The 22,798-nt window shown below is 48.6% G+C and overlaps 7 protein-coding genes and 1 non-coding gene across 8 annotated transcripts; 6 read left to right on the forward strand and 2 right to left on the reverse strand.

Annotated features, from left to right (window-relative positions):
* Positions 1-44: 44 nt before the first annotated feature.
* F9C07_2280925 (ketoreductase) lies at positions 45-1,595 on the forward strand. Its single transcript, XM_041294698.2, has 5 exons — positions 45-223; positions 278-329; positions 398-530; positions 598-888; positions 948-1,595. The coding sequence occupies exons 1-5, from the start codon at positions 202-204 to the stop codon at positions 1,452-1,454; spliced, it is 1,005 nt and encodes a 334-aa protein (XP_041150312.1). The 5' UTR covers positions 45-201; the 3' UTR covers positions 1,455-1,595.
* On the forward strand, positions 1,596-12,812 carry F9C07_2280927 (DNA-dependent protein kinase). Its single transcript, XM_041294699.2, has 3 exons — positions 1,596-4,475; positions 4,534-11,171; positions 11,240-12,812. The coding sequence occupies exons 1-3, from the start codon at positions 4,349-4,351 to the stop codon at positions 11,627-11,629; spliced, it is 7,155 nt and encodes a 2,384-aa protein (XP_041150314.1). The 5' UTR covers positions 1,596-4,348; the 3' UTR covers positions 11,630-12,812.
* F9C07_5761 (mitochondrial 37S ribosomal protein bS1m) lies at positions 2,099-3,493 on the forward strand (the record flags this gene model as incomplete). Its single annotated transcript, XM_041287203.1, has 1 exon — positions 2,099-3,493. One exon carries the CDS (start codon positions 2,099-2,101, stop codon positions 3,491-3,493), a length of 1,395 nt encoding a protein of 464 aa, XP_041150313.1.
* A 109-nt stretch (positions 12,813-12,921) lies between the features above and the next one.
* Positions 12,922-14,581, reverse strand: F9C07_5763 (hexose carrier protein; the record flags this gene model as incomplete). Its single annotated transcript, XM_041294709.1, has 4 exons — positions 12,922-13,570; positions 13,629-13,953; positions 14,024-14,473; positions 14,533-14,581. The coding sequence occupies 4 exons, from the start codon at positions 14,579-14,581 to the stop codon at positions 12,922-12,924; spliced, it is 1,473 nt and encodes a 490-aa protein (XP_041150315.1).
* A 552-nt stretch (positions 14,582-15,133) lies between these two features.
* On the forward strand, positions 15,134-17,943 carry F9C07_5764 (bacterial alpha-L-rhamnosidase-domain-containing protein; the record flags this gene model as incomplete). The annotated part of the gene is made up of 2 exons (XM_071511391.1): positions 15,134-15,511; positions 15,568-17,943. The coding sequence occupies 2 exons, from the start codon at positions 15,134-15,136 to the stop codon at positions 17,941-17,943; spliced, it is 2,754 nt and encodes a 917-aa protein (XP_071366998.1).
* Positions 17,944-18,221: 278 nt separating this feature from the next.
* F9C07_2280929 (uncharacterized protein) lies at positions 18,222-20,510 on the forward strand. The gene is made up of 4 exons (XM_071510470.1): positions 18,222-18,635; positions 18,728-19,157; positions 19,214-19,350; positions 19,414-20,510. The coding sequence occupies exons 1-4, from the start codon at positions 18,331-18,333 to the stop codon at positions 20,141-20,143; spliced, it is 1,602 nt and encodes a 533-aa protein (XP_071366999.1). The 5' UTR covers positions 18,222-18,330; the 3' UTR covers positions 20,144-20,510.
* F9C07_t85 lies at positions 20,435-20,506 on the reverse strand. The gene has a single exon. It is a non-coding gene; the product is annotated as a tRNA-Glu (tRNA).
* Positions 20,511-20,592: 82 nt separating the features above from the next.
* Positions 20,593-22,516, forward strand: F9C07_2280930 (uncharacterized protein). The gene is made up of 2 exons (XM_041294700.2): positions 20,593-21,534; positions 21,608-22,516. The coding sequence occupies exons 1-2, from the start codon at positions 21,208-21,210 to the stop codon at positions 22,346-22,348; spliced, it is 1,068 nt and encodes a 355-aa protein (XP_041150317.1). The 5' UTR covers positions 20,593-21,207; the 3' UTR covers positions 22,349-22,516.
* The last annotated feature ends 282 nt before the right edge of the window (positions 22,517-22,798 follow it).

Consider the following 22,798-nt stretch of genomic DNA (forward strand, 5'->3'; position numbering starts at 1 on the left):
CCTATCATATTCAGACGATAACTGCGCTGGTGGACCAGAGTGGGGGACAAATAATGGGGTTAGGGAGGGGTACATCCCGTTCTACTCATTACTATATAAAGACAGACGTTCCTCGCTCAGCATCTGATGCTTATTGTAAAACTAAGCTTGAGATAATAACCAGACTGAATAACTTCAATAATACGACTGGCAACTGTAACCATGGTGAAAGTGCTCTTGACTGGTATGCTATGCCATCCAACTCTATGAGGAGGCCCAATTCTGACGTACATGCTAGGCGGCAGCGGATTCATCGCAGCTCATATCATCGATATCTTGCTGCAGCGTGGGTGAGTGCTATAATTTCCGACTGTCATCACCTGGGTTGAATTGAGCTGACGCTGGTCGCCCTGGTTAGATATGAGACAGTAGTGACAGTTAGATCCGAAGAAAAGGGACAAAAAATCCTTGACGCTCACCCCAATACCCCGAAGGAGAAACTTTCGTATGTTATTGTCAAAGATGTCGCAGAAGAAGGCGCATTCGACGAAGTGAGTGCTATATTTCATCCTTTCGCACCTCTGGGTAATAGCAGTGCTAAAGCATCCTACCGTTCAGGCTGTCAAATCTAACCCACCCTTCGACTACGTCCTCCATACTGCCTCTCCTTTCCATTATAACGTTTCAGACCCAGTAAAGGACTTCCTGGACCCGGCAATCAAAGGAACAACAGGTATCTTGAAGGCAATCAAAGCCTACGCTCCGACAGTGAAACGTGTCGTGGTCACATCCTCCTTTGCTGCAATTGTCAATGTTAAGGAACACCCTAAGGTCTACAGTGAGGAAAACTGGAACCCCGTGACTTGGGAGGAAGCAATGGATCCTTCCCAAACCTACAGGGCAAGCAAGGTAAGACAACACTACTATATAGTTATTAAGACTACATATGCTGATAAGGATACGTGAAGACATTTGCAGAGAAGGCCGCCTGGGATTTTGTTGAGAAGGAGAAGCCAAACTTTGACATTGCGACGATAAATCCTCCTCTTGTTTTGGGGCCTGTTGTGCCTTATTTAAATTCCCTAGATGCCGTCAATACTTCGAACAGCCGTATTAGCAATTTGGTCCGGGGTAACAACAAGGACGGACTTCTCCCAACTGGAACGTTCCTTTGGGTAGATGTTCATGACGTTGCATTGGCCCACGTGAGAGCAATTGAGGTTTCAGAAGCAGGTGGGCAGAGATTTTTCCTTGTCTCTGGCTCTTATGCGAACAAGGACCTTGCAGATATCATCCGAGACGCATACCCTCAACTCGAGGAAAAGCTGCCTCCTAAGGATTCTTCCAGTGATATGCCAGCCAACGTCTATGGCTATAACAACAAGAAGTCCATTGAGGTGTTAGGTATCCAGTACCGGTCATTGAAGGAGTCGGTTGTCGATACAGTCAAATCATTGTTACAAGTTGGCGCATAATTCTTACAGACTATAGAGCTTGAATTGTTTCAAATACAGTGATATGATCTGATTCTATGCAAGGCCCAGGTAGCCTACCAGATGCCCTAACAAACTCCTCAGAAATACAGTAGCAAATTAGCAATATGTTGAAGCAGCCGCTCAGCGAGAAGGCGAGCCCATCTCTCATAGTGAATGTAAATATATCGCACTCTTCCTAAGCAGAACACTACTTAGGATGTATAGAATAAGTGTATTAGTCCTGTCACTTCTAACACAATGCATCGATAAATGAGTGGATTGGAGGAACAAAAGACCAGGCTTGAACGGTAGAAGGCTGCCACATGCTTTGATTCTTTTTTCGTCCTTTTGTAGGTAGCTGCCATAGCTTTAGTTCTCCTTAATCATAAACATCAAATTTTGCTTTCCACAAACAAGTATACGAAGTATATATCAGGACTGCCTTCTATTAAGGGCAGCGTAGAGTACGAACAAGGAACAAATAAACTATTCGGCAAGGGAGTATATAGAACTGCACTTGGTGCTGCTGCGGTTGACCGGACCGTATAGGCTTGGCACGCGGCTAGTCTACGCGACCAACTTTTCTTCTCCAGCATACTCCGGAGGAAGAGCCACCAAGACGTCGCAGTTGCCCATTGAACGCCATGGCAACAGCTAGGCTATCTCCCACAGCAAATCTGCTGCGGAAGTCTCGTCTGTTCGCGCTCCCACAAGCATTAAAACCACCTCAGGATCCGCCCACCTCAAAGGTCGTCTTTGAATCCGACACCGCAACCCTTCCTCATCCTACCCGAGCGTCCATTGTTACCCCAAGATCATCGCTAGCAAGAGGAGATTGGGGTCTCAAGAGATCGCTTCCTGCGAAATCTACGTCTGCTAAATCATCCAGGCCTGTTGTGAGGGTGAACGCTCTCGACACATTCGAACATGTTACCGACTTCGAGTCTGCGGCCGACCATACGGTGACCCTTGAGAAGTTCCAGGAACTCCATATGCCTCTCTCTTTACCTTCGAAGGTCAATTATGCGACTAGTATTGTTCCTAGGCATCAGAGCCCTTTCGAGTCGTATGTGGACAACACAGATACTAGCAAAGGCCTCGAAGAGACCGGTGCCAAACAATTTAGGCACTCCGGGCCTTGGCTGGCTGGACAGACGGAAGCCGAATTCAGTGCCTACCTGAAGAAAGTGCGGAGCAATAAGCCAGAGCTTTTGCAAAAACTCCGCCAACTCTTCTCCGAAAAGCGAACTGCTGAACGGAGAAAGCAAGCTCAAGATAACGGAGAGGATTTGGAGGCGCTTGAGCCTGTAAAGGTTACGGAAGAGGAGTTCCAGACCTACCTCAAGTCCTTACGTACAGATCCTTTCTCCCTTGGCCCCGTGGTCTTCGAGCTATTGGACCTGCCCTCGCCCCCAGCCGTACCGAGCGACCGAATTGGCCACAAATACTACCAATCGCCTGGAACCAAGTTGTCTTCAGCAGAATACGCCGTATCCGGTCCTCCGAAGACACACCCTTCTGCTGGACTGTCATACACACGGTCACATGCTTTGATCTACAACCACCCCAAATTTGGTCCTCAGGCATATCAGCGTCCAGTGGAGGCCCGTATCTTGCGACCAAAGGGTAGGTTCAAGGGCAGAACCTCCAAGGCTATTGCGGGTGTCGGCGGTATTGCTGTGGAGGACTTAAATGCCATGACTTTCGTGGAACAGGGCTCTCCCCCGGGCCTGGCCTACTTTGACGTATCCATCCCTGGTGGTGCCAAGTACTGGGTCACTCCTATCCGGGCTTCGGTTGATTCAGAGGGTAGAATTGGCTTGGCATCTTACAGAGCAAGTGCCACTGCTAAAGCTCCCTACAACATTGAGGATTACAAGAAACCCTCTCTGACAACTATTTCCGATGTTGCTCGTGGCGATCAGCGTGTCGTCCCGAGGCTGGACAGGCACAAGCCACGTTTTAGGCCTTCGGGTGAACCACAGCATACCACGGAGGACATCGCCAAAAATCTGATGAAGACTCTTAGCTCCTCATAAGAAAGTACCCCAACTATTTCCATTTTATTGCATGGTTTTGGGCAGAGAGAACAGTTGGTTGTACGATTAGACCATTGGACGATAAATGTAAAACTATTTCTGTGCCTCTTTGATTTGTGTTATAAAGCATGTTATTAGTATTATATTCTTTCTGTGAAAATTTAAATTCTCAAGAAATTCTCAAATCAATTCTTACAACCTTGAATTGTAACACGGCGATCCATACTCCACGGGTTGCCATTGCTTACTATTTAGTCACCCACCATTGCACGAGACAGGAAAGTTCCTCATGTAAGGGCTTTGTGCATCGTAAACTAAGACGACGTCTCATGATACCTTAGCATGTGATCTTAAGGAATGTCGGGCACCAAAATCCCGCAGCTGCGTATGTGTAAGTATCTTTAATGAATTGCAAGGCTGGCAAAAGATGTGGACGAGGTGAAACGAGCACAATAGGCGTCGGCTCCGTACATGTCATGAGGGAACGATAATTACTAGAGAGAACGCCGGTGGGGGCAGTGCAGTATATCTAGATAGATGCAATAAGTACAGGTAGACCTGGATATATCCAATGGTATATCTGATTCCAAAGAATGGAGGTATTTGACGGTATACAGTCGCAACAATTATCCGAACTAAGTGCTGCATAAATAAGGCGCAGCGGCAGGCAAGCCAAGAAGATGCCCCAGGCCAGAAGCGGCTTGGCCCGTGCATCATCCGGGAGGCCCTCAAACCGCACCTCCCACATCATTCACGCCGCTCATCAACTGCTCTATATCTTATGCTCAACTCGTGTCATCGTACATGCCCTAGAGGTTGACTTCAAATGTCCACCCTGGGGTGTGCTACGCAAATATGGCGCAAGCAGGTCCTATTACGGACGTCACTCAACGTCTCTTCGTCGAGTTGAAGTCTAAGAATGAAGAAACGCGGGCGAGAGCTGCTTACGAGCTTTACGATAATGTCCTTGCTATCTCACGAGGTAACACCTGACTCCTGGCCATATCTTGGGGATGCTAATACCGTTATCCTCACCATAGATTGGCCTCCGGAGAAATTTCTTGAATTTTACAATGCCGTCAGCCAGCGCATTGCACAACTTGTTGTCACAGGCAGCGACGCACATGAACGAATCGGTGGCCTACTAGCGCTGGATCGCCTGATAGATTTCGATGGAGTAGATGCTGCCCAGAAGACTACCCGATTTGCCAGTTATCTGCGAAGCGCTCTGCGCAGCAACGATAATGGAGTGTTGGAATACGCTGCCAAAGCTCTGGGCCGTTTGGCTAAACCGGGCGGAGCTCTTACTGCGGAGCTTGTTGAGAGTGAAATACAATCGGCTTTAGAGTGGCTTCAGTCTGAAAGACAAGAGAGTCGACGCGTTGCTGCCGTACTTGTTATCCGCGAACTTGCCAAAGGGTCGCCAACACTTTTGTACGGCTTTGTCCCCCAAATCTTCGAGCTCATCTGGGTTGCACTCAGGGATCCGAAAGTTGTTATCCGAGAAACAGCCTCCGAGGCAGTCAGGGAATGCTTCGAGATTATCGCTGCAAGAGACTCTCAGGTTCGAAAGTCGTGGTTCGCGCGGATTTATGAAGAAGCACTCCAGGGCTTGAAGTCCAACAATGTAGATTGGATTCACGGGTCACTACTAGTCCTCAAAGAGCTCCTTCTCAAGGGTGCAATGTTTATGAATGAACATTACAGGAATGCTTGTGAGATTGTTCTTCGTCTCAAAGATCATCGTGACCAAAAGATTCGCGCACAGGTCGTTTTGACAATCCCTATCCTTGCTTGCTATGCCCCAGTTGACTTCACAGAGACGTATCTTCATAGATTTATGGTCTACCTTCAAGCACAGCTGAAGAGGGACAAGGAGCGCAATGAGGCATTCATTGCTATAGGAAAGATTGCGAACGCTGTCGGCGTGGCCATTGCGCAATACCTTGATGGGATCATCGTTTATATCAGAGAAGGCCTGGCCATGAAAGCAAGAAATCGCGCCGGTGTTAATGAAGCGCCAATGTTCGAGTGCATCAGCATGTTGTCATTAGCTGTAGGACCGGCGCTTAACAACTACATGGAATCGTTGCTAGATCCAATCTTTGCGTGCGGGCTAAGCGAATCATTAACTCAGGCGCTTTTTGATATGGCACATTTTATCCCACAAATCAAGCCTACTATCCAAGAAAAGCTTTTGGATATGTTGAGTCTGATTCTTAAAGGAGCCCCGTTCCGGCCTTTGGGTTGCCCAGAGAGCAGATTGCCCCCTATTCCATCATTTGCGAAAGACTTCGCCCCCCAAGAGTTGCATTCAGATGCAGAGATAGCACTAGCACTTCACACTCTGGGAAGCTTCGATTTCTCTGGTCACATTCTTAACGAGTTTGTTCGCGATGTCGCCATCAACTATGTTGAGAATGACAACTCTGAAATTCGGAAAGCTTCAGCACTTACATGCTGTCAGCTATTTGTCCACGATCCAATTATCAATCAGACTAGTAGTCACTCAATACAGGTTGTTAGTGAAGTCATTGACAAGCTTCTGACGGTTGGTGTCGGCGATCCTGATTCAGAGATCCGGCGCACAGTTTTGTGGTCATTGGATCGCAAATTCGACCGCCATCTTGCACGGCCAGAGAATATTCGTTGTTTGTTCCTTGCGGTTAATGATGAAGTATTTTCTGTCAGAGAAGCTGCCATCTGCATCATTGGGCGCCTCTCAAGTGTGAATCCGGCCTACGTATTCCCGCCTCTTCGAAAACTACTGGTCAATCTTCTGACGGGGCTTGGATTTGCCAGCACGGCTCGCCAAAAAGAAGAGAGTGCTCAGCTTATCAGCTTGTTTGTCTCAAATGCGACAAAACTCATCAGGTCATATGTCGATCCTATGGTGACCACCTTGCTCCCAAAAGCCACTGACACTAACCCCGGTGTCGCTTCGACCACTTTAAAAGCTATCGGTGAACTTGCAAATGTCGGGGGAGGCGAGATGAAGTTGTACCTGCCACAGCTGATGCCTGTCATATTGGATTCGTTGCAGGACCTCTCTTCCCATGCCAAGCGGGAGGCAGCCTTGCGTACGCTGGGTCAGCTAGCCAGCAACTCTGGATACGTTATTGACCCGTATCTTGAGTACCCTCATCTCCTTGCTGTGCTTATCAATATAATCAAGACGGAACAAACGGGGTCTCTGCGGAAGGAGACAATCAAATTGCTAGGTATTCTTGGCGCTTTGGATCCGTACAAGTACCAGCAAATAAGTGAAACTGCACCAGATATTCACCATATCAATGAAGTCCAAACTGTCTCCGACGTCGCTTTGATTATGCAAGGGCTCACTCCTTCCAATGAAGAGTACTACCCGACAGTGGTCATCAACACCTTGATGCAGAATATACTTCGCGAAAACTCCCTCGCCCAATACCATTCAGCGGTTATTGATGCTATCGTCACTATCTTCAAAACTTTGGGATTGAAGTGCGTGCCATTTTTGGGACAAATAATCCCTGGCTTTATAGCCGTAATAAGAGGATCGCCCCCTAGCCGTTTGGAGTCGTACTTTAACCAGATGGCGATATTGGTCAATATTGTGAGACAGCACATTCGGGCCTTCCTTCCGGAGATTATTGAAGTTGTTCGCGATTTCTGGGATGCATCATATCAAGTTCAAGCCACGATATTATTGCTTGTGGAGGCCATTGCCAAGTCTTTAGAAGGTGAATTCAAGAAATACATGGCGGGCCTCATTCCCATGATGTTGGATACCCTCGAGAAGGACAACACACCACGTCGACAGCCTTCAGAAAGGATACTTCACACTTTCCTCATCTTTGGCACCAGTGGGGAGGAGTATATGCATTTAATTGTTCCCTCTATTGTGCGCCTTTTCGACAGAACTCAAAACCCACAGAGCATTCGGAAGACCGCCATCGATAGTCTGACGAAACTATCACGGCAAGTCAATGTATCTGACTTTGCGTCTTTGATGGTCCATTCCTTGTCCCGTGTTGTCGCGGGCAACGATCGAATGTTGCGACAGGCCGCTATGGACTGTATTTGTGCTCTCATTTTCCAGTTGGGCCAGGATTTCAGTCACTACATCCATCTTCTGAACAAGGTTTTGAAACGTCACCAGATCACTCATGTCAATTATCATATTCTGGTGACGAAATTACAGAAAGGAGACTCACTTCCGCAGGATCTTAACCCTGATGAGAATTATGCAGCCCTGGCGGATGATACTAACTTTGCCGAGATCGGCCAGAAGAAGATGGTTGTCAACCAGCAGCACTTGAAGAATGCCTGGGATGCCTCTCAAAAGTCGACACGTGAGGACTGGCAGGAGTGGATACGACGATTCAGTGTGGAACTTTTGAAGGAGTCTCCTTCTCCAGCCCTGCGTGCATGCGCCAGTCTAGCTGGCATTTACCAGCCATTGGCCAAAGATCTGTTCAATGCTGCCTTCGTATCCTGCTGGACTGAGTTGTATGACCAATACCAGGAAGAGCTTGTTCGGTCGATCGAAAAGGCGCTCACGTCACCTAATATCCCTCCTGAAATCTTGCAGGTTTTGCTCAACCTCGCTGAGTTTATGGAGCACGACGACAAAGCTCTCCCCATCGACATCCGCACACTTGGCAAATACGCTGCCAAGTGTCACGCATTTGCTAAAGCTCTCCACTATAAAGAACTTGAGTTCGAACAGGATCAAAATTCGGGTGCAGTTGAGGCTCTGATTACCATCAACAACCAGCTTCAACAATCTGATGCTGCCATTGGTATTCTTCGGAAAGCCCAAGCTTATCGGGATGTGGAGCTTAAGGAAACCTGGTTCGAAAAGCTTCAGCGCTGGGAGGAGGCCCTTGCTGCCTATAAGAGACGTGAGAAGATAGACCCGGATTCCTTTGGCGTCACAATGGGCAAAATGCGCTGTCTGCACGCCCTTGGTGAGTGGAAAATATTATCTGATCTCGCCCAAGAGAAGTGGAATCAGGCCTCATTAGAACATCGGAGAGCCATTGCTCCTCTCGCTGCTGCGGCTGCATGGGGTCGTGGTCAATGGGAATTGATGGATTCCTACCTGGGTGTTATGAAAGAACAGTCACCCGACAGGTCATTCTTTGGTGCCATTCTTGCCATTCATCGGAACCAGTTCGAGGAGGCAACGATGTATATCGAGAAAGCGCGGAATGGACTCGACACCGAACTTTCAGCCTTGCTTGGTGAATCATATAACCGTGCTTACAATGTCGTCGTCCGCGTTCAGATGCTCGCTGAACTCGAGGAAATCATTACGTACAAGCAGAACATCGGTGATCCAGAGAAGCAGGATTCTATGCGCCAAACATGGAACAAACGGTTACTTGGCTGCCAACAAAATGTTGAAGTATGGCAGCGTATGCTCAAGGTTAGAGCACTTGTCACCTCCCCTCGAGAAAACCTTGACATGTGGATTAAATTCGCCAATCTTTGTCGCAAATCCAATCGAATGGGACTTGCTGAGCGGTCTCTGGCATCTCTGGAAACCGTTGTTTCTGACAACAATGGTACCCGGGCTGTAGCTCCTCCAGAGGTCACATATGCTCGCCTAAAGTTCAGCTGGGCTACTGGGCGGCAGCGTGAAGCTCTTCAGATGCTTAAGGAGTTCACTACAAGTCTCACCGAAGACTTCACGAGATTCAATGCTCTCATGATCTCTCAGTCAGAGCATAATGGCATTAATGGCGTTAACGGCATCCAAGATACAAACCATGGAGATATAATGGGTCTACGAGAGCGTATTGGGGATGTGGCCAAGTTCAGAAGGCTCCTTGCTAAGAGCTACCTTAGACAGGGCGAGTGGCAGACTTCTCTACAAAAAGGAGATTGGAAACCGGAGCACGTCCGAGAGGTCCTCAACGCATACTCTGCCGCTACGAAATACAACCGTGATTCTTACAAAGCTTGGCATTCGTGGGCATTGGCCAACTTTGAAGTCGTTACAACAATCGCAAGCCAAGCTAGCAAAGATGGCGCGACATTGGCCATGGTTCCTGGGCACATTGTAACAGAGCATGTGATACCAGCTATTCGTGGTTTCCTCAGGTCCATATCCTTGTCGTCAACCTCATCTTTGCAAGATACCCTGAGGTTACTTACCCTCTGGTTTACTCACGGTGGCGATCAGGAAGTAAATGCCGTTGTTACAGAAGGTTTCACGGCGGTGAATATCGACACCTGGCTCGCGGTAACACCGCAACTCATAGCACGAATTAATCAACCGAATATTCGGGTCCGAAGCGCTGTCCATCGACTACTTGCTGAGGTCGGTAAGGTTCATCCTCAGGCGCTGGTGTATCCATTGACTGTTGCGATGAAATCAAACGTTGCCCGACGGTCGCAGTCTGCAAGTAGCATCATGGACAGTATGCGGCAACATAGTGCAAAACTGGTCGAACAAGCTGATCTTGTAAGTCATGAATTGATTCGGGTTGCCGTTCTATGGCACGAGCTCTGGCACGAAGGATTGGAAGAAGCTTCCCGCCTCTATTTCGGTGACCACAATGTCGAAGGAATGTTTGCAACTCTAGCACCACTCCATGAAATGCTTGATAAGGGGGCCGAAACGTTACGCGAAGTATCCTTCGCACAGGCGTTTGGTCGTGACCTTGCAGAGGCAAAGCATTACTGCATGCTATACCGTGAGACCGAAGAGATTGGTGACCTGAATCAAGCTTGGGATCTCTACTACACCGTGTTCCGGAAGATAAGCAGACAGCTTCCGCAATTGTCTACACTTGACTTGAAATATGTCTCTCCTAAACTTAAAGACTGTGTCGACCTTGATCTTGCTGTTCCGGGCACCTACCAGAGTGGCCGACCGATCATCCGTATCATGAGCTTCGATCCTATACTTCATGTCCTTCAAACCAAGAAACGACCACGCAGAATGACCCTGAAAGGTAGCGATGGTAATTCATACATGTACGCACTTAAGGGACATGAAGATATTAGACAAGATGAGCGAGTCATGCAGCTCTTTGGCCTCGTGAATACGCTCCTTGACAATGACAGTGAGAGCTTTAAACGCCATCTTTCAGTGCAACGATTCCCAGCCATTCCATTGTCTCAGAGCTCTGGTATCCTAGGCTGGGTCTCGAACAGTGACACTCTACACGCATTGATCAAAGAATACCGTGAGAGCCGCCGAATTCTCCTGAACATTGAACACCGCATCATGTTGCAGATGGCGCCAGATTATGACAACCTTACTCTCATGCAGAAAGTGGAAGTCTTTGGATATGCTATGGATAACACCACAGGAAAAGATCTGTACCGGGTCTTGTGGCTTAAGAGTAAAAGCTCAGAAGCGTGGCTGGAGCGACGAACAAACTACACTCGGTCCCTTGGTGTTATGTCAATGGTGGGTTACATTCTTGGTCTGGGTGATCGTCACCCGTCCAATCTTCTTTTGGACCGAATTACTGGAAGAGTGGTTCACATTGATTTTGGTGACTGCTTCGAAGTTGCAATGCATCGGGAGAAATATCCCGAAAGAGTTCCGTTCCGGTTGACTCGTATGTTGACCTTTGCCATGGAAGTCAGCAACATTGAAGGAAGCTACCGGATCACGTGTGAGGCTGTCATGCGTGTCTTGAGAGAGAACAAAGACTCTCTGATGGCTGTTCTGGAAGCTGTAAGTTCTCAAAATCGACCCTCATATTGGCTCTATCGATATTTCGAATCTAACACTTTTTCTTGCAGTTTATTCATGATCCTTTGATCAACTGGCGCCTAGGAATCCGTGAGTCACCAGACAGGATGCCATTCTCATCAGAGCGCCGGCAATCGATTATTGGTAATATCAACTCTGAACAGGGTGTCCAACCCAGCAACTTCTCCCGTCACCGACGGCCATCTATTCTTGAAGGTGGCATTCTTGATGCTCAGGAAGGCATACCTAATGAAGCCCGTGAAGCACAGAACGCACGCGCCCTACAAGTGCTGGCGAGGGTCAAGGAGAAGCTAACGGGCCGAGATTTCAAGCCCAGTGAGGAGCTCAATGTCAGTGATCAGGTTGACAAACTCCTTGCGCAGGCAACTAGCGTTGAAAATATTTGTCAGCACTGGATTGGATGGTGCAGTTTCTGGTGATCAATCAGCATTGTTTTTCTCTGCGGTCTATGTCTTCAGGAGTATGACGGCGTAAGTTGCGATATGACGGATTTTGCATGGCACGGTTTGTTTTATGTTTGACGTTCTTTTTCGCCTGTAGAATTATTCTGTCCTATTGATTCCCGTTGCTATACTACGGATATGGGCAGTCGGGAGCCGTGTTCATAATAATAACATCTGACGTTTTACGCGACGATCCACTGTACAGTAGGCTTAACATAATATGCCTACCGCCTAGCTCCGAAATATACTAAATCTGAACCTTGAACATCAGGCCTCGCTCTGAAGACGAACCGAACCCGACTGAACACAGTCTGCCGAAAAGTGCTCCGTAAATACCGAGCCGCTACTGCCAAGCGCCGACTACAAACACCTTAGTTTTATCTTCCCACTCGATTGTATTGCTCCACAATCGGGTTTCGAGGCGAAAGAGGAATAATGTACGATATAACAGACTAGTCATGTGGATGCCCTTTAGTTCGGGACCAGTCAGGGAGTCGGTGCCTCCGACGTCCCACGGACCGAGTAAAACAGAGTGCCCAAAGCAACTGGATACAAGTGAACATACCTAGCGGCGGCGTTTTCAAGATATGATTGGAGAGTCGCCACTCCCCGTAATAGCTTCAACTTAGATAGCGGCGGCGACTGTCCAATCAAGGGCCAAAAACGCCGCCGGCCCACTTCTTAGCTTAATATCTTGATTGAATCTTGAATCTCGAATCATCCTCCGGCGCGGGGAACGGGGGTCTGGGGCCCCAGAATGGCAGATATTCTCGGTAATCGATCAATAATTGACTAATTACAGTGCGCGGGATTTTAATCCATGTCTTAACGTAGTCATGCCATACCCGGAACTGGTGTGAAGGAGGTAGGGTTTCGGCTTTTCCGGGCTATCAAAACCGGGTGAGTGCTTAGCCTGGTTGGTTCGGGATTCCCGAAGTAATACTAAACTTTTCCCAGCTTACATTTTTAAATGAAGTAGAAAGTTTGGATGTAGCTAGTAGTTGTTTTTGGTTTATTAGTTGGTGTGCTCGGTGTAGAGCTGACCGAATTGGTGGTGGTGATGCTGGGGGTGGTGGTTATTACAGGATTGTGTAGATGAGTAAATGACGCATGTAGATACAGATGTAGTTTGTTTTAGATGCTGCTTGGGAGAAAATGGGTAAACTGAGGAGACTGTCTGTTCTTTATTGACTAGTTATCATATAACGTACATTGCAGAGCCATTGTAATCTGATATAGGTGTACAGTAGTAGATCGAAAGAACTGGTTTACACCTGCGACTTGTTCTCGCCAAACTCCACATGGTCTGTCAATGCTCTTTCCTTCTCCATCGCAGCAGCAGCTCCTTCTGGGTCCTGCAATGCATGTGGCACGATCTGGTCCCCGAAGAGCTCATCCATCTGCTCCAGTGTACGGCCCTTAGTTTCTGGGTAGAAGAACCAGTAGCACACGAATGCGATGAGGTTCAGCACGAAAAAGAGATAGAAATACTTGAAGCCGACAGAGTCAAGCGCGTTTGGTGAGAACTGGGCAAAGACCAAGTTTACTGTCCAATTAGTGAAAGTTGTAATCGCATTACCCAAGGCTCGGACCTCAACAGGGAAGATCTCGGCAGGGTAGACCCAAGAGATGATACCCAATGGTGTGTAGAAAAAGCTGAAGACAAAGTTCATGGCCACCATTGAGCGCAGCTGGTTAGTATTGCTCTGATCCATGTATTGTGCTTGCACTGCGTTGACCAGTAATGCCGCCGCAAGGCCAGCAGCCGATACGAGCAAAGGTCTAATACGACCAACTTTATCCAGAAGATAGAGTCCGATAGTACAGTAGACAACTGAAAGGGCTCCACTGATACCGATGATCATAAGGGAGGTATGGTTGTCAATGCCTAGAATGTTATAGATCGTCGGGCCATAGCTAGACCACTGTCAATTACTGCATCTTTACTTATGATAGAGGTTGCTGGGTGCCTTACTAGTTGATAACGTTGGTGCCAGATAGGGGACCAAAAGCTTGAACACCGCAACCAAGCAGTAGTCGACGACGCCAAGAAGGCTTTGAGATGATGGACCTCCAGGTAATCTCGCCCATCGCACGGTCAGCCAAGATAACATCACGGATCTCTTGAAATTCCAGCTCAATCAACTCGGGATCTTTCCCCTTACGGAGGCTCATGAGCACTTGTCTCGCCTCTTCTTGACGATCCTTCTCCATAAGCCATCTAGGAGACTCGTTGAGGAACCAGATGCCCACCACCAGGATTATACCCGGGATGCATTGAAATGCCAAAGGGAAGCGCCCTAAGGAGTTGCTTGCTTAGTATTCTCCCAAGGAAATAAAAAAGATTAAAAAACATGGGATCAGCCTTACATGAGAATTCTGTGGTGTTGAAAGAGCAACCATATCCTAGCCACTGCGCTACGAGATAGCCCCAACTCAGCATCCACTGTAGTAAGCCGGATAAAGAAGCACGCCATTGAGGCTCAGAGAGCTCCGAGGCATACATGGGGATAGTAGCAGTAAGCATGCCGACTGCTACTCCCGCAATGAATCGGCCTACAATCAACATCGACATAGCCACAGCGCCGGCTTGGATAGCACATCCCAGACAGGAAATTATGGCACCGACCAAGATGGAGTACTTTCGACCAATCTTATCAGCGAAAACCATATTAACCATTGTTCCTGCGATAGCACCACCCTGGAATGAAGACACCACTCCACCGGTTACCGTGCCACTAGGGTTGCCGAAGTAATCCTTGAATGTGGCCAAGGATATAGTCGAAGTGATGATACCGCTATCATAGCCGAAGAGGAACCCTGTATTGCTCTTTGATCAGCAACATGATAATAACACAAGTCAAGGGACCCAGAAGTACCTCCTACGGCCAGGAAGAGAGCCGAGAATACTGTTTGTGCATGCCCCATGTCTGATGCTGTGACCGGTATACAGTAGCAAGCGTTTGTCAGTCGTGCATCTTGAACACCAAGAAGAGGCCCAAGACCAGACTACTTAAACCCGCCATTCACTTGAAGACAACCAACCCCAGACCGGGGGAGAGTCCGCGGGGAAACTACGGACAGCATTGAACCGAGCTAAAACTATGGAGAGAGACGCGGCGTGGCACCGGCCAGGGACTAGAGATGGGCTAGCGGGCCCCGTCGCAACCGTATTTCACTCCCGAAAATGGAGCCCCTCCGAGGGCCTAGAAGAGATAATTTACGCCGTCAGGACGCCATCATAATGCTAGTTCGGTAAGAAAGAGTCCAACGGCATCCCTGCTGTTCTTGAAAAAATATTTTGAAGGTCTGCAATCATTCGGCAAATCCATCGGTGTTACTTGTGCCGAGTAAGACACCAGCAACGGCCGGCATAGTTCGTGTCCACCTTGAATTATTTTACAAGGCGTGGCCTCGCACAGAATTTGTATCACCCTTGGATCAAGACGTTTGTTTGGGCAGCACCTGCTTACCGACATCATGGAATTTACTCGCTGCGGTATCCATGGCTTCCACGAAGTCATCGGTATAGACACCGATGAGATTAGATTCTTCTGGGCTTTGCACGCCGACAAAGAGTATGCCAGACAGACTGCCTATCGGGTAGTTGTATCTACCGACCGTGATAATTTGCAATCGCAAGGTGTGTGCTGGGACTCTGGACGTGTTGAGAGTGATGCTCAGAGAAACATCAAATGCACTCCCAACCAGCCTTTCCAGTCGACCACTTTCCATTACTGGAAAGTGACTGTATGGGACGAAAATGACATCCCCTGCGAAAGCCCCGTGAACGAGTTCTATACCTCATATCCGCGCTCATCGGGGCTGTTACCACCGTACAGCATGAATCAAACATATGTAAGCATACCTAGTCGTCATTAGCTTGACCTGGGATATTTACTGATTTGCGACAGATGCCACACAGTAGTCTCATATTCCGTACTTGGTTTGAGGACGAGCCCAACCGATGGAAGGCAGTTTGGGTGGGTGATGGTGGAGACAAGCCCATCTATTTAAGAAAGTCTATCCAGCTTGCTCGACAGCCCTCTCGAGTCGTTGTATTCGCATCGGGACTGGGACATTTCAATCTCACCGTCAATGGGAAGGCGGCATCTGATCATGTTCTTGATCCTGGCTGGACAAACTACCACCGATCTGTTCAGTACGTCGGCTACGACTTGACTTCTCAATGGCAACAAGGGGAGAACGTCCTTGGGGCTCATGTTGGAAACGGCTTCTACGCAGGTGATCAGGGCGACCGTTTCTTTTGGCCCACGTATGAGGATAATACTTTCGTTCGATATGGAAACGAACTATGCTTCTTCGCTGAGGTTCACCTGCATTATGCCGATGGTTCCCACGAGACCATAGTGTCAGATCCTACGTGGAAGGTGAGGAAAAGTGCCACCACTCTTGCCAATATTTATGCCTCAGAGAACCTGGATCGACGATTGTACCCCACTGGTTGGGATTCTCCTGGATTTGATGATGCAGACTGGTCGCCAGCAAAGCCTTTGACTGGTCCGAGAGGCAAGCTGAGCTACCAGAGCCAGCCCCCCGTAGTCCTACATAACACATTTCACCCTATCAAACGCCAGGTCACACGCCCTGGTGTCATCGTTTATGACCTAGGGCAGAACTCGAGCATCATGGTGCAACTAGAGGTCAGTGGACCATCTGCGTCAGAAGTCATCGTTCGATACGCCGAAACCCTTGGTGATAATGGAGAAGTCTTTATGCCCGATCCCCTATTTAAAGAATTCGAGCATAACGTATACTCGAAGATTATTCTTACTGGCGAAGGCCGTGAGACTTGGACTCCTGACTTCTGCTTCACAAGTGCCCGGTATGTCCAAGTGGAGGGGGTCTCCGACTCCGACAGCGATAACCTTCCCACTATTCATTCTCTAAGTGCTCAGCATGTCTCATCAGCTGCACGGCAGCTTGGGCATCTCAAAACCGATAAAGAAGACGTCAACGCACTTATCAACGCTTGTTATTGGACCTTCGCCAGCAACATCTTTAGCTACCATACCGATTGCCCACAGATTGAGAAATTCGGATGGCTAGAGGTCACATCGCTTCTTGCGCCTGCCACGCAGTACATCCGTGACATGGAAGCAGTCTACACCAAGATTTTGGACGATATCATCGATGCTCAGGAGCCGAATGGCCTTGTACCTACAATGGCACCGGAGATTCGGTACATGTGTGGCCCTCTCCATGACACTATTACCTGGGGCTGTGCGGTGTGCTTCCTTCCCGAGCTGATCAAGCGCTACTACGGGTCCACTCACGTATACTCTAAGATATATCAGCCTTGTGTACGATATATGGAGTATATGAAAACCAAGGAGCGGAAAGGCGGTCTGATTGAGCATGGACTGGGCGACTGGGGCTATGATATAGCCTTTGGTAATCACCAAGCAAACATTGAAACTGCGGTTTACTATCGCTGTCTCTGCAACGTGGCGATGATGGCAAAGGAGCTGGGATTTACCGAGGATGTTGCCTTGTATGAGGCCTGGGCTGCACGCATCTACGATGTTTACAATTCTCACCTTCTTGTTTCCGATAAGACCGAATATCCCTATGCCTTTTATACTTCTCTGGACAATCCTGGTGTCCATGACCGCACTATGGTTAACCAGGCGCTTGCGCTGCAGTTTGGCCTGGTGCCCGCAGAGTACCGCTCTGATGTCATCCAAGCATTTGTTGCTGCTGTAGAGGAGTCGGGTCCGAGGATCCGTGCTGGAGAAATTGGGCTGAAATACGTCTGGAGCACATTTGCCGAGGCCGAAGTAGATCGCCCCGACCTTGTCCTCGCCATGGCCAGGCAAGAGGAACATCCAAGTTACATGCGATTCATTCGGCGCGGCGAGACCACACTCTCAGAGTTTTGGCAGGACGCTTGCCGGTCCAAGTGTCACGATATGCTTGGGACGATCTATGAATGGTTTTATGCTGCGGTGCTTGGTGTACAGCCTATCGGCGATGCGTACCGCACATGGACCTTGCGGCCACCATTTCGAAGCGAGTTCGACTTTGTTGAAGGAGAAGTCGATTGCCCGTACGGCTTGATTCGGGTATGCTTTGATCGTAAACAGACTGAGGGCACGAGTGCCCAGCTAGAAGTCACAGTTCCAACCAGCACCGTCTGTACGTTACAGCTACCTTCCAATGGCAGTTTGGCACAGATTCAGAGGAATGGAGGGCAAGAGTTAAAGAAGGTAACCGGATCAGAAGTGACCCTGATGCCTGGTGTATATAAATGTGTGATATGGCCTTGAGCGACTGGCATGTGAATCTAAGGCACAGACAGAGTGTATAGGAATGTCTTCAGTTTTTCGATACAGCATTGATGATAGAATATAGCAATGACCAATATAGACCTGACCAAGTTTTTATCCTTACCCCAGATTTTTTTGGTTGTTTTTTCCTTCGTATTTTATCTGCAGAGTGGAGAAGGGCTGTTACTACGTAGTAGTAACCTCGAAACAGTTCGCAGATCAATCAGCTGAAAAATAACCGAGGTCACGAGCGACCCCGGAATCCAACTCGTGCTTCTCCATCTTCCCTTTCCTTCCCCAGTCTCCGTCTATCGCTCCCAGAAGCATCTCACAATGTATATCTAAATACATGTGTCCTTAGACTTTTTGAAGGTCATTTGATGCATTATGGAACCTAGTTCCGAACGCGACCCTGACGGGCACGCTCAGGTCCACCCTGTTGTTCGCGAAGCTCTCCGCATTTCCCTCAGCGCCAAGGAATACAAGATCCTCCACGACCATGCTGTTCGGCGCGCCCCCGTGAAGGTTCAATCCAAATTGCCCTCTCCATCGAGATATGAAGCGATAGTGCGCTCAAAAAATAAATACAATGAGGCAGCTCTCCGCGCCTCTATCCGAGTCTTCCTTGTCTCAGGCGCTTTATTTAAATTCGTTGATTGGGCACTTGCAAGAATCCGAGGTGATTTGTCCAAGTAAGCTTTCAATCCAATCAAGAATCAAATCAAAGCAGACGTCAAATGTGCCTTAGCTAACTCTCACGTCTCACCTTTGTTTGAAAATAAAGGAAGAAAGCACAAACTTCTTTTCTCCGCTCCCCCAACTTCCGCCTGTCGGCGTCCCTTTCGCTCGTCCTTCTCTTCCACAGACTTCTGCATCGCTTCTTCACCCGGCTACGCGCGAACCTCCGCACAGATGAAGCCCAGCCCTTCCGTAATCGGAACCCCCGAGTGTCAAAAGCGTTGACATCACGCTATGCGCCTGCTGTTGGGGCTAGTCTGGCCCTTTTTGGCCTGGGCATATGCCCTCAGAATCAGCTACGGCTGACAGCCGCAATTTGGATGGCTACTCGGAGCTTGGAATTTCTTTTCAACGCCATTGATGAAAAAGGATGGCTTGAGAACAGGCCTGCGTGGTTTGGAAGTTGGTTGCTAATGCCCCTGTCATGCGCACAACTATTCCATGCGTTCATCTTCGATCGGGAAGCTACACCTAAGGTTTGTTATTCCATATATAAGAAAGGCCATTGGATTTGCATACTAATAGAACATAGTGGCTCGGAAATGTTATCTTCAGACTCTCTCCAGGTTACATCCCCGATCGCCCTGAAAGTTTGCCTGCGGAGTTTTCTTGGCCAGGAAAGGAGGACGTGGTTGATTCGCTCGCAACTATCGCCAATCTGCGCTGGCCGTACGTTTATACTCGTTACCTACACCTGGTACATGATAGCTTCTTTTCTAATCTTTCAATCAGCGCATTCGTCTCACCGATATTGCATCCTGGAGACCTTAATACCTTGCCATCAGCTGTCAAGTCTATTTCACCAATTACTGGGCCTGCTCATCCGTCTATTTCAGGCTTATCTTGCGCATTGCTCCATTCAAGCAGCCCCAGCTGTAGTACGGCCTTCTTGCACAACATTCTCCTCTCAGTCCCTCGTCTGGCCCGATTTGTAACAACCGTTACATTAGCACTCTCTGTGCTCAAGTTCAAAAAGCTGATGGCCAATCCCATCACCTCGATCAATAATCTTTCGAAGAAAATCATCACACTGACTGCTGTCCTCTCTGCGTCTGTCGGTTCCGCGTGGGGCAGTATTTGTCTCTGGAACTCACTTTTCCCGCGCTCTGTCCTGCCTACGAAACGCTTCTTCCTGAGCGGTGCACTTGCAGGTATGCCATTTGCGTTCCTTGCGAATAGCCGGAGCGTTTTTACGTACTTTTTTCGAGCCGCCGTGGATTCGGCATGGAAGACGGGCGTTAAGCGGGGGCTATGGAAAGGATGGAAGGGCGGGGACCTGTTCATCCTTGTCCTTTCCTGGGCACTGATGAACTCCATCTTGGAGAGTAGACCAAACGCGGTTCAAGGCCGAGGGGTGCGCAAGGCGCTAGCATGGATGAATGGTGAAGGTTTTGTGGACCCGGTTGAGGCTGCAGCAAAGAGGAAGCTGAAGAAAACCAAGAAGGCTGAGACTGAGCATTAAGCGACTATCGGCGTTGATACGCATGTTCTGTTATGTTTACCGTCCCCTTTATGCACGATAATCATGCCTTTTGAACCTACCCACAAGCAAAGTACGCTGCGATACACTCACTCCTTGTTGATACCACGATATATCAAGTACATATTTCATTGAATTCAAGCTGAGCTTGCTAGTAGCGAGCGGAATGTAAGTTAATCTAGCTCATGTGATAGCTGCGATAGAGTGAACAAGGTGAAGGACCGACCATATATGGAGCATATTTTTGCATGGGGAAAAAAACAAAAGGAAATCCTCCGATGCGGGGAATCGAACCCCGAGCTGCTCGGTGAAAGCGAGCGATGTTAGCCATTACACCACATCGGATATTGTTAAAATATTTCTCAATACTTTAATTCTCAAGCAAGATAAGATATAGAATAGTCGTACCAGTTACTAGTTCAACCGAAAGGTTCCAGATAATCTGGGGAAACGCAAAAGATTGCGGAGTATTAACAGCTTCTTACTTCAACTCCGAATTTCCCCAGCCTTTCAATCTCCACCACCCAAAACGCCTGTATAGGAACAGTGGGCTGTACCTTTCTTTTCCGCCCTGATCCATGGTTTTCTCTCATTTGCCCCCTTCTCTATCACTAAGGGCAAACAATCGGATTTCGTACTGTGGAGCCCTCTTCACGATGGGGCCCCAGGAACTCCTTTTCCGACCAGTGCTGCAAGTCTGGATTCCGGGGTAGTAGCGATGATGGGTAACTAAATAGGGCAATTGGCTTTCCATGCTCCAGTCTCTGACTTGGCAAGCTACAGTTTCTCCTCCTCACTTATTCTACTGGATACTCTTCCTTTTCATGTTTGCCAATTGGTCTTCGGCTTCTTCCTCTGTGAATCCCGAGTGCTGGGGAAACAGGTAGACCGACATTGTCTCCAACCCGCCACAAATTCCGACCGGCCGCATAAATTCTCACCGTCTCCTCCGAAAACTACCTCCCGATAGTTACTCTTTCCATCTTTCCAAACCTTCCTATTCTCATACCTCCTCTACTTTCTTCTATCACTTTCTCATATCCACCATGGCTGCTACTAAGCTCAAAATTGGCTGTGCTGGTCTCGGTCGCATGGGCAAGCGCCATGCCCTCAACTTCCTCCAGCGAACTCCCCGTGCCGAGCTGGTCGCCGCTAGCTCCCCTGACGATGCTGAGCTTGAATGGGCTAAGGTTCATCTTGAACCATATGGCGTGAAGTTATACAAGAACTACGATGACATGCTCCGCCACGAAGGTCTGGAAGCCGTGGTCGTTGCATCGGCCACCGCCGTTCATGCCGAACAAGCCATCAAGGCCATCGATGCTGAAAAGCACGTTCTGTGCGAGAAGCCTTTGTCAACCAGTGTCGAGATCGTATGTAACCCCATTTCCTTTGCTCTTTTGCCCATCAACCTAGTAGCTAGGGGATTGACAGTCCTTTTCCTAGTCCCAATCCGTCCTCGACGCTGCCGCCAAGAAGCCTCATCTCAAGGTGATGTGCGGCTTCTCTCGTCGCTTCGACGCCTCTTATCGGGATGCATTCAACAAGATGAGCGCCGGCTCGATTGGCTCGCCCTCAGTTATGCGTAGTCAGACATGTGACAAGCTGGACCCCAGTGGGTTCTTTGTCGCCTATGCCCAGTTTTCCGGTGGTATCTTCGTTGACTGCTCGATCCATGATATCGACCTTGCCCTTTGGTTTTTCGGTCAAGACAGCAAAGTCAAGTCTGTATCCGCCGTCGGGATCACGGCCGTCGAGCCGGACCTGCGCAAGCACAACGACCGCGACAATGCCGTCGGCTTAGTCGAGTTCCACAACGGCAAGATCGCCTACTTCTACGCTTCTCGCATGATGGCCGCCGGTCAAGAAGATACTACCGAAATTATCGGCACCCAGGGCAAGCTGGCCGTCAACACACAGCCAGCTCTAAACCTTGTCAGCATCTACGACAGCACTGGTATCCGCCGGGAGATCCCTCAGCACTACTACGACCGCTTTGAATATGCCTTCGTGACCGAGGCCAATGAATTCACCGCTTGCTGTCTCGAGAATACCCCTGTCCCACTCAGACTCGACGGTGCTGTTCAGGCCGTCCGCATTGGAGCTGCGCTCCAGGAGTCGCTTATCACCGGCGAGAAGATCTTCTTCGATGAAGAGGGCAACCGGGTGGACAAGTCTCGGCTATAGATGCATGCTTAACGACTGGATTTAGATTACGTCACTTAATGATTGTCAATTAAAGAGCAATTTTGGAGTATAAAAACACAGTGTCTAGACTTCATATAACGCCGTTTACATTTTTATCTGCGTATCATCGCTGAATGACCTCCTCGATAAGCCAACCCATCCCACCCCATATCTCGAAGGGATGAACCCTGAGTGACCCTCATGAATTTCGAATAATTATATAATGAAAACTAGCGCACGTGTACTATATACACTAGTCTATGCAACCCTTCCCTAAAACAGCCACGGGCACAGTCCACAGTTTAATTTTTCACAATGTGACCCGTCCCGAGACACTGATTTGTCGAAGGTGGGTAGATCGCCGACATACCCCGGGAACCCGTTTCCGAGTACAAAGTTTGCCGCCAAGAGTTCGTGCTGCATTGTTGTATCATAGATAAGCTATTGTTA

The sequence above is a fragment of the Aspergillus flavus genome, chromosome 7, assembly GCF_009017415.1.
Source record: "Aspergillus flavus chromosome 7, complete sequence".
Lineage (NCBI taxonomy): Eukaryota > Fungi > Ascomycota > Eurotiomycetes > Eurotiales > Aspergillaceae > Aspergillus > Aspergillus flavus.

Excerpts from the sequence above, each read along its gene's own strand:
- F9C07_2280925 (XM_041294698.2), top strand. The coding sequence starts at position 202 with ATGGTGAAAGTGCTCTTGACTG. Across the intron at positions 224-277 it reads GGTGAAAGTGCTCTTGACTG|GCGGCAGCGGATTCATCGCA; the intron begins GTATGCTATGCC and ends CGTACATGCTAG. Across the intron at positions 889-947 it reads AAACCTACAGGGCAAGCAAG|ACATTTGCAGAGAAGGCCGC; the intron begins GTAAGACAACAC and ends GGATACGTGAAG.
- F9C07_2280927 (XM_041294699.2), top strand. The coding sequence starts at position 4,349 with ATGGCGCAAGCAGGTCCTATTACGGACGTCACTCAACGTCTCTTCGTC. Across the intron at positions 4,476-4,533 it reads TGTCCTTGCTATCTCACGAG|ATTGGCCTCCGGAGAAATTT; the intron begins GTAACACCTGAC and ends TCCTCACCATAG. Across the intron at positions 11,172-11,239 it reads TGATGGCTGTTCTGGAAGCT|TTTATTCATGATCCTTTGAT; the intron begins GTAAGTTCTCAA and ends TTTTTCTTGCAG.
- F9C07_2280929 (XM_071510470.1), top strand. The coding sequence starts at position 18,331 with ATGGAACCTAGTTCCGAACGCGACCCTGACGGGCACGCTCAGGTCCAC. Across the intron at positions 19,158-19,213 it reads ATCGGGAAGCTACACCTAAG|TGGCTCGGAAATGTTATCTT; the intron begins GTTTGTTATTCC and ends AATAGAACATAG. Across the intron at positions 19,351-19,413 it reads ATCGCCAATCTGCGCTGGCC|CGCATTCGTCTCACCGATAT; the intron begins GTACGTTTATAC and ends TCTTTCAATCAG.
- F9C07_2280930 (XM_041294700.2), top strand. The coding sequence starts at position 21,208 with ATGGCTGCTACTAAGCTCAAAATTGGCTGTGCTGGTCTCGGTCGCATG. Across the intron at positions 21,535-21,607 it reads TGTCAACCAGTGTCGAGATC|TCCCAATCCGTCCTCGACGC; the intron begins GTATGTAACCCC and ends TCCTTTTCCTAG.